This window comes from Austrofundulus limnaeus, unplaced genomic scaffold, assembly GCF_001266775.1.
Source record: "Austrofundulus limnaeus strain Quisiro unplaced genomic scaffold, Austrofundulus_limnaeus-1.0 Scaffold15, whole genome shotgun sequence".
Taxonomy (NCBI): Eukaryota; Metazoa; Chordata; class Actinopteri; order Cyprinodontiformes; family Rivulidae; genus Austrofundulus; species Austrofundulus limnaeus.
In genome coordinates this window covers 2,294,653-2,307,863 of record NW_013952417.1, presented here as the reverse complement: position 1 = coordinate 2,307,863, position 13,211 = coordinate 2,294,653, and the positions used below count along the sequence as shown (strand labels likewise).

Below are 13,211 nucleotides of genomic sequence, written 5' to 3'. Positions count from 1 at the left end.
ACACACACACACACACACACACACACACACACACACACACACACACACACACACACACAAAATAATTGTATGTGTGTGATCAGACTCTTTATGGAACCACTGTGGAGGATGCCTGGTGGCGAGAATGTGTCCGCTACGTCCAGAGCAGTATGGAGAACGCAGTTGGAGCGCTGTACGTGCGTGAGACGTTTGCTGGAGAAAGTAAACGAATGGTGAGTTGTTGTTTTTCTGGTCTTTATGGAGCACGTGCACCAGTTTCCACCACTTTAAAAGCTGAAATTCAAAAACGCAACACAAACTCCTGCACTTGGCTCCCAGATGTTTCACCCAATGAATCTGAAATCAGTTTCTTTGCTTCTTTAAATTCATTCCTCTTGGAAATTGGGAACACCAACAAGTGCTGAATCTATGATAGATTTCTGCTCAGGATATTTTTATGTTACTCTTTATGAAATGTTCACAGGTTAGTGACCTGATCAGTAAGATCCAGAAAGCTTATGTGGAAACACTGGAGGAGCTGAGTTGGATGGATGCACCCTCAAAGGAAAAAGCAAGGGAAAAGGTACAAAAGCCAGCGACAAAGCGGTTCAATCTCTAAACGTTTATGAGTATAATCACACTGATTACTATCTATTTAGGCGATGGCAATCAAGGAGCACATTGGCTATCCAGATCATATTCTGCAGGAAAGCAACCAAAAGTTAGATCAGGAATATGCACATGTAAGTAAAACCTGAGACATGTTTACAGGCTACGCTGTTTGAAATATTCAGCTTATTAAACACAGATCTTTTTTTTTCAGCTTAATTTCAGTAAGGAGCACTATTTCGARAACATCCTTGAAAACCTTAAGTCTGAAGCACATAAAAGTCTGAAGAAGCTCAGTGAGCCCGTGGATCCTGATTTGTAAGTATCAGGAACCTGAAAAATAAAACGGTCCGTGRTCATTGTGTTTTATTGGTGCTTTGAGCTGCAGTGTAAACACAAGCAACACCACTTCTGCTGTGTCATTAAAAGGGATGCAGTTGGCCAATGCTGATACTTTTATAGACACAAGTCTATACAGCACCAACTTTAAAATAAAAAGTTATAAAATGTCACTAACACATTTTCATTATTTAGTTCACTTTGAGTGTAAAACACCAGTTTAAAAAAATCAATTAACATTTTCTTGTTATTTAGCTCATTGTTCTTAAATTTTGCTAATATTTATTAAATGTTAAATTTAAATGTTACATATAAATATTAAGTAGTAAATGTAAAGGTGCAAATCTAAATTTTCATTTAAGATGTTTGTAATGGAATGCAGCCTTTGCCATTGGTGCACCGCTTTTATTGTGATGTCATCATCCTGCGACTAAAGCTGCTGCTGAAGGGAGAAGGGTTTACTGCTAACTGCAGCTAGGTATTATTGGCTGAAGGTGGCATTTAAAATTTAAATTCAAAATGTGTTCATTGAAAACAATATGGCTGGTACCTGTGTTCTGGCAGTTTGAAGTGCAGCTCGGTTAGCGGTGTTAGCGGTTGCTTTTGTCGTTGGATGATGTCATAAGAACAAAAGCCGAGCAGCAACTGCAAAGGCTGTAAATGTGAGCTTTATTATTTAGTTGCAATATTTAACATTTAAATTTAACATTTAGATTTAGATTTATGAATTAACATCCACACGAGGTTCCCACGCCCCAAAACTATATACCAAATAAAAGGTAAGGTGATTGACTATACAGCTGTGGAGTGAGAATGAAGCTCAGAGCTGATTGGCTGATTTTACAGTCACTCTACAATATGTGCTCTGGATGTGACATGAGGAGCTTTGTCACACATTTTTGGACTCTGCAGAGCCAATAGATTAACTCAGTTGGTCAAATGAGGTGTCAATCAAAAGAGCGGGGTCTAGACAACTATTTTAACATCCTGGTGTTTAAATATGTTACCATAGTAATTGTGCAGGACACTTTAAAGGGATCCCTGATTAGTTGTAACATTAGACTTTATTTGATTAACATATATTTTAACTGTAAAATAAAGACTGTAAAAATACCGTAGGCTGTTTAGTTTTTTTAATTTTTAAAAATATATTTTAACATGGACGGAGCCATTTTATTTCCACACAAAGCATTCTGGGTAAATGATGACGTGGATAGGTCCTCGGTGTGAACAAGCTATATCCACCCCGAAGGTTGATCTTGGACAATATCTGATGATCGACTCTTTTAAATGAAACCAGAGAGCGTTGACAGAGAGGAGAAGGTAGAAATGACTCAGCCTGKAACTGAAAATATRGATGGAGGACAACAGAGCTGCTTCATGGAAGAAGAACCTCAGCTTAGCCTGTTAGCCTTTGTGCTAGCGCCGACGCTATATTGCATTTTATGTACTAGCTCAGCACTAGCTAATGTATTTTTAAACCTTTAGTTTAAAAATGATAAAAACTGAACATCCTACAGTATTTTTACAGTCTTTATTTTACAGTTGAAATATATGTTTGTTAAATAMAGTTGAATGTTACAACAAATCATGGATCCCTTTAAAGTGAAACTAAAGTAAATACAGAACGCGGGCATTCTTTTGCCCTTTAACAGGTTTAACACGTGAATAAATTGGGATGAGGCGCCAGATTCCTGCAGCCCCTCACAGGATAGATGCTGAAGATGAATTAATTGGTGTGATCAATCTTGCTACTTCAATTATTTTCAATGTTTTGTTTAAAAAAACGATTTGTGCATGAATTTCATTCTCCTGTGAAAATGGACAGCAGTGTTTATATTTTAAATCCTGATCGAACCTGTTTTCAGGTGGATAATCGGTGCTGCTGTGGTAAATGCGTTCTACTCACCAAACAGAAACCAGATAGGTAAGAGTTTCAGAAAAATCGATGGGGCTGCCGGCGGCCTCATTGAAAAAGTCTAGATGTTTTGGGCGGTGAGGGTCACTCCTGATTACATTTCTGCTGAGCACTGCCACTTCTCATTGAGCTTTCACTCCTTCCTCGTTTGGCCGTGCAGTGTTTCCTGCAGGAATCCTGCAGCCGCCCTTCTTCAGTAAACATCAACACCAGGCCCTTAACTTTGGAGGAATAGGAATGGTTATTGGACATGAGATCACACATGGATTCGATGACAATGGTGAGACAGCGGTGATTCATCTCTGGTGTTTTTGGAAAACTAAACTGATAAATGCAGATAAATACAGAGGCTATTTCATTTAAATCTGTTCCTACTAATTCTCAGACGCAACATGTTTGGAAAACAGCACTTTACTCAGTGGGTAATGTCTTCCTGCAGGGCGTAATTTTGACAAGGATGGTAATATGCTAAACTGGTGGAGTAATTACTCAGCTGAGCACTTTAAAGACCAGTCACAGTGCATGGTGCAACAATACGGCAACTTTAACTGGAAACTGGCAGGCGGACAGAACGTAAGTGCCTGTTAGTGGTGTGTTTTTGTTTTTACTCTAATATCTCGCATTAAAAAAACCCCACTGTTGTCATGCTGGGGTTTGTTTGCTGTGTGCAGGTCAGCGGGATCAGTACTTTGGGAGAAAACATAGCAGACAATGGAGGGGTCCGTCAAGCATATAAAGTAAGATTTATTCCGCACTAACTAATAATTAACTCCAAAATCCTCATACTAAATTTTCTGCAAATATAGTTTTTATGAAGTAAAGCTGTGCTTACAGGCTTACCTGAACGGGTTGGAAATGGAGGGAGAAGAACCTCGTCTGCCTGGGCTGGATATGGATCACAAACAACTTTTTTTTCTTAACTTTGCCCAAGTAAGGGAGAGAAGAAAATGTTATTTCTGAATGTTATTTTTCAGCAGTTTATTATTATTATTATTATTATTATTATTATTATTATTTATTTATTTATTTTTTAACTGGAGGAGCCTTTAAAGTTGAATCTTTATTGATGTAAACATTTTTTTGCCTAGGTGTGGTGTGGTGCTTATCGGCCTGAGTATGCCAGCCAGTCCATTAAGACCGACTCTCACAGTCCTTTAGAATACAGGTGAGATACTTAAATGCCGAACAGGTAATCAAACGTCTGTTCAGTGGATCCTCGTCACTTTTAAAAGTTGTTTAATTTCTTAAATGGAAATTAATGTTTCAGCCAAATAAAAAAAAACATATGTGGAGAAGAGCCACTCAATCACTCATCAATCAGTAAATAAAATTAAGTTCTATAGACCATTTAGAAACAACTCTTTTTGACTAAAATGCTGTACTAAAGCCAGAAAATTAAACATGAACTAAATTACAATAAAATCCACATCAAATAAAATAAATTTATTGAATAAAACTTGAACAGAAAAATCACAATGTTCTGATTAGAACTAGAGACAGTGAAAACAAATGAATTACCAACAAAGACTTCATACCACCAATGAGCTAAGCCACTCTTACTTTGAAAGGAAGACTGTTCCACAGAGAAGGAAAAGGTTTCTGCAACCTCTAGTTTGGACAGTCGGTAACTTTTTATTTATTTATTTGAGTTGAGATCATATTACATTGACTTAGAAAAATAAAAAAATACTTGCTATTGTCTTCTGGTAAAAAAAGGGTGGGAGTACAGAGTATATTGTTTAGAAACACGTTTCATGGGGATAAACTATAGGGCAAAGCCTGAACATATATGGTGCCTTGCTTCTCTAAATGGGTTAGTTTAGTCAAAAGCGTGATTTTATACCAAGTACATGTCCCACCACAGCTCAGTTTGCCTTTCTAATTGAGAATTGGAAAGCTGAACACATCTTAGGAGCTCCTTTAACATGTTGCACAAACTTCAGTTTGCATTGTCTTCAGTGGTTTAATTTTTTTTCCCTTCTTGTCCTCAGGGTGCTCGGATCACTCCAGAATTTCGAAGCGTTCTCCGAGGCCTTTCAGTGCCCAAAAGGAAGCCCGATGAACCCCGAGCAGAAGTGCCGCGTCTGGTAGAGCTTCTACTGTATTTTAATCAACACGGGCGACTCACATCTAAAGGAAAATGTCAACTTTTGTGACATCTTTCTGTCAAACTAGTCCAGTTTATTTGGTGCGGAGTGATGACACAAACTTTCACATGAAATGCGCATGAAACCTGGAGGATATCCTTAAATGTCCTCTTAAACTTTACGTGTTGTCTCCAAATGAGGTGGTCATGAGTTCTTTTTCTGGTGCCACGACAAATAAGTGGGCAAACGAATGAAAAGACTGTGTAGAAGAAAAAAATATCTTGTGGGAATGTTAAACTTGGCTTTAAGTGTGTTTCCAGCCTTTGATTCACTAACTAAAAAAAAAACTTTTTCATGTTTTTCTGATTTATCTGGTAACATTTGGCACGGAGCAGCTTTGCTGGGTTTGATATATTTTTAAGACACTGAACCAGTTCAGAAGGAAAACTAGAGCCACAAATCGAACTCTTAGGAATAATAAATGAAAGTGGTTCTGCTGAAGTAAGGCTACACTGAATTAGTCACACTCTGAGAGTTTGATTACTGTTATGTAAAATTAAATTACCTGAAGACTTTAAGACTGTTAAATCGGTCGCAGCTTTAAGCTTAAATTGACATTCATGAGGAGCTGTGGCTTTCCATATTTACACACTAACAGACATATAACATATTCAACATTTACAAAGTCAGGTAGAGCTTTTTGTTCCCCCTTTTTTTGGAGGCAAATAGAAACCGCACTCTTACTGCAGAAAGCTGTGTTCACAATAATTCACTTGTTTAATGGGGTGACAGTCTGCAACTCTAACCAACAACTCCTTGAAGCAAAATGAGTTTTTGCTGATAACTGGATAATTTCTCCTAGTTTTAACCCATGTTTGAAGCCTGCTGTTTCACTCATGTTATATTCAAAATGACTTACATTCTTATAAGATGTCTGCATAGGTTTAAACTCCCAAACACCCTTTTTTTCCCTTTACCCATATGATCTCGTATGGGAGTATACAAGACTCCAGCAGCTAGACTTTTAGTGTCTGCCAATTACATGCAAAAAAAGGTAAAGAAAGCGCCTTCGATCCACTCAGAAAGGCAGCAGATGAAGTGTTTTGCCTTCTGATCTTGCCTTGATCAGTGTTCTGTGAGATGAAAGGACGGGCGAGGCGAGCTGAAGTGAGCTGACCGCCGCAGTCAATCCAYGAACCCTCGGGCAGATAAAAAAACACCAACGATTGTTGCCGTTAACGAGGTGGGCCGGGGCCAGGACTGTTATTTTCCAACCTTTATTAACCGGTAACGACGGGAGAATCAAAGCAGCGCACACATCAGAGGAGACAGCGGCAGACAAACACAAACACAAACAACAGACAGCTGATTTGAATATTTACGGTGGCTTGTTAAATTCTAGGATGCCTTGGTATACTGAACACGACTGTTAGGTCTCAACAGAGGCTGCTTCACTGAATGTGCACACTGACGCTTTWTAGTTCGTCTTTCAGTCTTCACCTGTTGGCAAATACTGTTGTGACACACGTGATGGGATGGACGGTTTTCACCGTAGTTTAGGAGCTGATATTGTGCTGCAATCATAACCTAAATGGTTGACATTYGGGAAATATCTGAAACTTTTAAAAGACGTGCATGAAACTGTTAACTGGATGGATGCTTGTGCTTTAAATTMAGTAACAACCAGATGTTTTCAATGCCAAGAAATGAACTGGGTACGATAACTACCAAAGGATGAACATTTATTGGTGGTAGAAGGTGATTTTTTTGTGTGTGTGTGTGTGTGTGTATCTAAACTTTGCACAAAACGTACGGAGATTTGTGTTTGGTAGATTATTTCTTTGTTGTAACAAATCTTATAGCAGCATCTGATGGGCAGCAGAAGCTCAAAACAAGAATCAATAGAAACAGCAAAATAAACTGTTGTGGTGAATTTTTCATGAACCCACATACTCAGCTCTACTGCTCATCCCACAAATGCATGTTCCTTACAAATGTGGCTCCATTTAAAAGGAAAGTTAACAGGCTGTCCAACAATATAAGATTTATTGATTGTTACGACAAAGAAATGATCTACCAAACATGACTTTCCTTGTGTGCTAAGTATATTTCTTTTCTGAAAAAAATAAAATAAAATTGTAGTTTAGTTTCGAGTTCTCGCCTCACATTCAGGATTTTGGTGCACAGATGTGGAAGCCTGCTGCAGGGTTCATTTACTGCCAGCTAATGTTCATTCGCTCCATCGGTTCAAACAAATGCATTTGTTAAGTAAATTTGAATCAAACTTTTGTCAAATCAAACATGTTTATTCGACGGCTGGTAGTAGTTCACATCACTCATGTTGGTAAACCAAAAGAACAAAATGTGTTTTAAATGTTTCGCAAACTAGGAAAGAAGACAAACTGTTTTCTGGACTGAATAAATTTTAGGACAAAAATAGTGAGAAGACATCAGATTTTATTTTACACTGCAAAAACTGTCCATCTAACCAAGTCTTACAGTTGTATATACAATCAAAAAGTATATTTAATCTGGTTTTGAGATTGATACACTAAGCAACAGTAGAATGTGTTAGATTATTAATCTTGTTAATCTGGAAATGTTTCCTTATTTCAGGAAGACTTACCAAGTGCAATATTCTTACTGCACTGGCAATTTATTTCTCTTAATTTRAGAAGATTCCTACTAAAATCTAGTGTCTAACTTAATTTTAGATGGCTAACTTTTGCAGTGTACCATATATAAAATATTATTTTCTTTACAACAGTAAAAAAAAAAAAACATTTCAAGCTAATGCTATGTCAAGTAAAAGCATCCTTTAAATAAATGAATTGATTCCCTGGAAGCAGAGATTAATATCTCTCCAAGATGTCAAACTGTTTATTCATATKAAAATGCAAACTTATGACTGGAGCAAAATCCAGCTGGAGGCTAAAATCTGACTCAACATTTTTCTGGAGGGACTGTTGTTAAAGTTAGACTCCTGTACAGTTTTCCTGTAAACCAGTGTAAACCAGTGCAACAGCTGTTTACTGAACACAAAGTTTAGACAAAATAAAGTGTTATTGTTGACTGTGCAGAAAATCTGGTACAAAAAAATAACATGTAGGACAGTCTTTTACCTTAGATTTTAATTCACATTTACTTAAATTGTGAAACTGTATTGTTTTGGAAGTTACTTACAAAGTACAAATGCTTTTTTTGGCTATTTATTCTATGAACATGTTTCATCTGTATACACATCAGAGGAGTTTATTTATTTAAAGAAATATTTATCAAGTAAAACTGTTGCTTTGCRAGAATTCAGATGTTTCTATGAATGTTGCTGCTGCTATGTAATTAGACGGCTATTTTTGTGACTCAGATCTGTAATTATTGCTCTTAAAGTGACTGTCTCAAATGGTGTGATCTCAAGACCCTGCTTTAAATGTGTTATCTTTATTTTATACAATCAAAATAAACTTCACATATGAACAAAATGATGCCAAATGATCATGTGTGATTGCATTATTTTACTTGTTTAATTGTTTTCTTTTAGGCTTAWAATTAGATTTAGTCTTAAACCATTTTTAGTTTTAGATACCTGTCATTTGGGCTTTAATAATCATTGACATTTTGAATGCAAGTTTAATGTTTTTTAAGTACCATTAGGCTTTATTAAACATGATATAGGTTTAGTTTTCTGGGTAGAAAGTGGGTAATTAAAGTGAATACACAAGTGTAATAAAGCAAATGTCTTTGTTTATTTATTACTTACAATTGAAGCAAAGAACTCATTTTAATTTAAAATACTTCACAGACAAATGGAAAAACAGTCATAAGCTTTTTGCCTTTAAAATGTACAAAAAATAAATTGTGATCAATGTAATCAATTGAATTACCTTTAAATTAAAATGAAAACAAATACCAATTGTTATTAGTATTAACAAAAAAAATGCAGAGTATTTGTAATATAAAACAGCTGCATGAATCCTGAGCTTTTGTAAAAAGAATTACAAAAAAATCAACTGTACATCACAAAAAAGGCATTTATGATATTAGAATCTTACCAGTGATTATTTCTTCTTTAAACAATTTTATTATATTTCCCCCTTTTTTATTATCTCAGGCACAGTTTAGATATAACCAAAACGTTCTTCATCAGCGCGTACAAACTTCATCATTGCACTGCAAGAGATGAAACAAAAAGTCAAATGAATACATAAGATTTTTAAAATTAGATTTTTTTTTGCAGGATAACTTAAGTATGATTTTATTATTTATTATGAAGTTAATTTCCTCAGCATTAAGTCTAATAGAATTGTAGTTTTTTTACTTCTGGACGCAGAAAAGGAGCTTCTAAAAAGGAGTAAACTGTATCTTTACTCCTGAAAAGTAACGTGGATTTTTGATGGCTCAGCCTTCATCATCATCATCATCATCATCATCATCATCATCATCATCATCATTCTGTTAACAAATCTGTTTTGTCTGATCCTCCTCACCAAACTCAACTGCACTTTTTTCTTTTTCTTTTTTTTCCCCCCTGACGCATTATGATCCGTCTGAGAAAACAAGGTCTATTCTGTCTGCGGGCGTCGGATACAACGGCTCTGACATGACGGCTCTTCAGGGAAACCAGCACCGGGCCGCGTGYTGGATATGAGGAGCACATCAAAGGGCTAGGTGATCACGGGACAAAGTTTAAAAAGCTCCAGACTTCAGATATGAAGTCAGTGATCGATGAGCGATTCGTCTTTGTACGAGTGCGAATGGGACGCAGAACAGGAGTTAAACTTTCACATGCAAATTATATTCCGCGGCGCGTCGGGCACTGAAGTCATTATGTTTCTCATTTGAGTTTTATGACAGTCATGTTAGGCCTGATATAAAAATATAATGGTTCCCATTTTCATAAAATATTTTCTAATAAATCTCAGCAGGCCCGAGCAGCACAAGAGGTGTTCTTAACCCTTTAAAATTGGACATTTGGAGAACATTCCTACCCTTGTTCTTGAGTAAATGCAGACTAATAATACAGCTGATTAGTTTTATCTTAGAGCACAGATTAAAGCCTGCTCTGTTCAAACACAGTCACCTTATCTGAGCAAAATTTATTTTATGTTTTGACTGTATTCAATGTTGCTGTGGTTATAAACTAATATCTTACCTGTTGCAGATAGCTCTATGAACACATACATAACAGTGTGTGTGAGAAGATATTTTATAAAAGTTGTTTAAAGGGATCCATGATTAGTTGTAACATTAGACTTTATTTGATAAACATACATTTCAACTGTAAAATACTGTAAAAATGCTGTAGGCTGTTTAGTTTTGTAAATTTTGAAAAATATATTTCAACACGGACGGAGCCATTTTATTTACACACAAAGCATTCTGGGTAAATGATGACGTGGATAGGTCCTCTGTGTGAGGCTGCTAGCGAGCTATATCCACCCTGAAGGTTAATCTTGGACAATATCTGATGATCGACTCTTTTAAATGAAACCAGAGAGCGTTGACAGAGAGGAGAAGGTAGAAATGACTCAGCCTGTAACTGAAAATATGGATGGAGGACAACAGAGCTGCTTCATGGAAGAAGAACCTCAGCTTAGCCTGTTAGCCTTTACGTTAGCGCCAAAGCTATATTGCCTTATATGTATTAGCTCGGCACTAGTGCTACAAACTAACAAGCTAAACTGAGGTCCTCCATCTATATTTTCAGTTACAGGCTGAGTCATTTCTAMCTTCTCCTCTCTGTCAACGCTCTCTGGTTTCATTTAAAAGAGTCGATCATCAGATATTGTCCAAGATTAACCTTCAGGGTGGATATAGCTCCCTAGCAGCCTCGCACCGAGGACCTATCCATGTCATCATTTACCCAGAATGCTTTGCGTGTAAATAAAATGTCTCAGTCCGTGTAATATATTTTTAAACTTTTAGTTTAAAAATGATAAAAAACTAAAGAAGCCTACAGTGTTTTTTACAGTCTTTATTTTACAGTTAAAATATATGTTTTTTAAATAAAGTCTAATGTTACAACTAATCAGGGATCACTCTACCACAGCTAGTTTTCTGCTGGGGAATAAATGTGTACAATAACTTCTCTTGTTCTCAAACACAGAGTTTATCAGTGGAGTTTAAAAGGTGCCCAGACCCTTTGATACAGATGCTGACAGACCATGAAGATGGTTAATAGGTGTGAAATTGTCTGTGAAGACGCTGCTCTGGTGCACGAGTGTCTACTGACGTAAAACGGAGTCCGTTTGAAGAGAAACAAAGAGAAGCTCAGTGCAATGTGCCTTAACACAAACACAAAATGATGCATTTGACCTCTAGTCTGTTAACCGTGCTACTTAAAGTCGTTCCGTATAAGMTAATATGAGGACATGTACAGGAGGTCTTACCACCGGCTTCTGTCCTGCTTTCACCGTGGCTGAGATGCCGAGGGCTTTGGCAATGTCCTCTAGAGGTACAAAATCTCCTGGGGAGTCTTGGACGAAGTGCAGCAACACCTTTTCGCCACCTTCATGGGAAAAAAAGAGACACTATTTTAACAGATTAGAACTTTGTATCTTTCAGTTTGAATGAAGTGACAAGAAAAATAAGTCAGTTGTTTTGTTTAAAATCTATGATTTCTTTAAATGAATTTTTGTTTATTATTAGTGGGTTTAGCAGTTTTTTTACGAGCATGTACAAATAAATAATTACATACAAATCAGGAAAATGATGTTTAATGTTATTCAACTGCTATGTTACGGTAATAAAAATAAACATTTCTGGGTAAACCCTCAGTGAAAAGTTGGGTGAACAGACTGCAAAAATGACTTTTGACGAAACAATGACTGAAAAAAAGAGGAGACACACTAAACCGAATGAGATTTTACTCCTCCACCCTCACAAAAGCAAAATAAAATATAGTTTCGGCACATTAACTCAAGTAACTCCTTGAAGTTTAAACACAAGAAAGACAGTCAGAAGCCCTGGTGAGCTCTAACAGTAAATGAGAGTGATTTTAAAAGATTATATCACAATTCAACAACGTGATGCAGCACTGCCCTCTAGTGGACACATCGGTTATAAGTGTCTTTTTCTGGACCGTGTTCAACCTGGAGAATTTTCCTGAATCTTTGTCCAACTTCAACATAAATAAAATCACCAAATACATMATTTTATTTATTTTAAACTATTTCTATGCGTTTACTCATATTCATAAGACTGCACCTCACTTTTGAGGTGATTTTACCTTTTGCCACGATGAGCAACCCTCCACTCTGGAGCAGATCACCTGAGAAGTTGCCCTGAATTCCTGCAGTGCTCGCCTGAAAGCAGCAGAGATGACACAATGAATGTATCGATCTGTGCGCTTGTGTAATTTACAGAGACGAGTTACATAAGCTGATGTGTGCTACATAAGTCTCGAATGTGAGAACTACGAACGTTTCTACCTGAGAAGCTACATCTCGTACTTTCTTCCCCAAAGCAGCAGGAATCACGCTCAAAGCTGTGTACCTGAGAGAAAAAAATACATTTAGTTTTTTTTTTATTTAAGACCATCAAAAAGCAACACAAGCTTTTAGAAATTTATTCCAGCCTATAGACTATTATTTAAACTGCTGAGGCTCTAAATAAACTCACTGAAATGTTAAAATATTCAAATTAAACTATAATAAAAATGTCACTGTTCTGTGTTGAACAATGTAAACTTTAATGTGCTCACCTTTTAAAACCCAAATCCTTGTAACACTTCTTTTGTTCGTCGACATAAATGGCTGTAAAAAGAGACTAAATTTACACAACAGGATGGCTGTGACAGATTTAATGAGCTTGTTTCAATCTTTGTGGTTAATCAGCAATACTTTTGTTACAAAACAGTGCATCAGGGCAACAATAGCGGCTTGCAGGCAAAAGTGGAAGTTATAAAATATGTTGATTATTGTCTTTTTCAGAGCAGAGATTTAAGTGTTGATCTTTCACCGTATTACGTATACATCTTCAGAACAAACAGGTTTCATGAGTAAATTAAAGCATCATATTTGCATTAGTTAAGCTAAAAGTTGCTCACATCCTTTAAAAAACCCTCCTTCTTTAAACTGCTGCAGCCCGAGCTCCTCTGGTCCGACTCCCACCAGCGAGACCCCGTTGGCCCTGAGGTCCGGCTCCAGTTTGCTGATCTCTGAAGCCATCCATCGACACACCTGGCAGCCAAACCTGCGCAGGAAGAACAGCACCACAGGCTGGTCCTGCCACAGAGACTGGAGCTCTACTTTCTGCAAGACAGGGAGCAAAATATATATATA

The 13,211-nt window shown here is 36.8% G+C and overlaps 2 protein-coding genes across 3 annotated transcripts in view; one reads left to right on the top strand and one right to left on the bottom strand.

Moving 5' to 3' along the window:
* The window catches only part of mmel1 (membrane metallo-endopeptidase-like 1), a 20,643-nt gene extending 12,222 nt beyond the window's left edge, over positions 1-8,421 (top strand). For both annotated transcript variants that reach the window (XM_014002855.1, XM_014002856.1), the window contains exons 14-24: positions 84-212; positions 464-562; positions 639-722; positions 803-906; positions 2,796-2,854; positions 3,006-3,125; positions 3,285-3,418; positions 3,517-3,582; positions 3,680-3,775; positions 3,934-4,010; positions 4,837-8,421. In XM_014002855.1, coding sequence (XP_013858309.1) covers positions 84-212; positions 464-562; positions 639-722; positions 803-906; positions 2,796-2,854; positions 3,006-3,125; positions 3,285-3,418; positions 3,517-3,582; positions 3,680-3,775; positions 3,934-4,010; positions 4,837-4,936 — 1,068 coding nt within the window. In that variant the 3' untranslated portion in view covers positions 4,937-8,421. The remainder of the gene's footprint in view (positions 1-83; positions 213-463; positions 563-638; positions 723-802; positions 907-2,795; positions 2,855-3,005; positions 3,126-3,284; positions 3,419-3,516; positions 3,583-3,679; positions 3,776-3,933; positions 4,011-4,836) is intronic.
* Positions 8,422-8,653: 232 nt separating this feature from the next.
* prxl2b (peroxiredoxin like 2B) overlaps positions 8,654-13,211 on the bottom strand; it is a 5,139-nt gene continuing 581 nt past the window's right edge. The window contains exons 2-7 of the mRNA XM_014002857.1: positions 12,977-13,181; positions 12,632-12,683; positions 12,360-12,423; positions 12,158-12,233; positions 11,319-11,437; positions 8,654-9,099 (exon numbers count right to left, since the gene is read on the bottom strand). Of these exons, the coding sequence (XP_013858311.1) occupies positions 9,073-9,099; positions 11,319-11,437; positions 12,158-12,233; positions 12,360-12,423; positions 12,632-12,683; positions 12,977-13,181 (543 nt within the window). The 3' untranslated portion in view covers positions 8,654-9,072. The remainder of the gene's footprint in view (positions 9,100-11,318; positions 11,438-12,157; positions 12,234-12,359; positions 12,424-12,631; positions 12,684-12,976; positions 13,182-13,211) is intronic.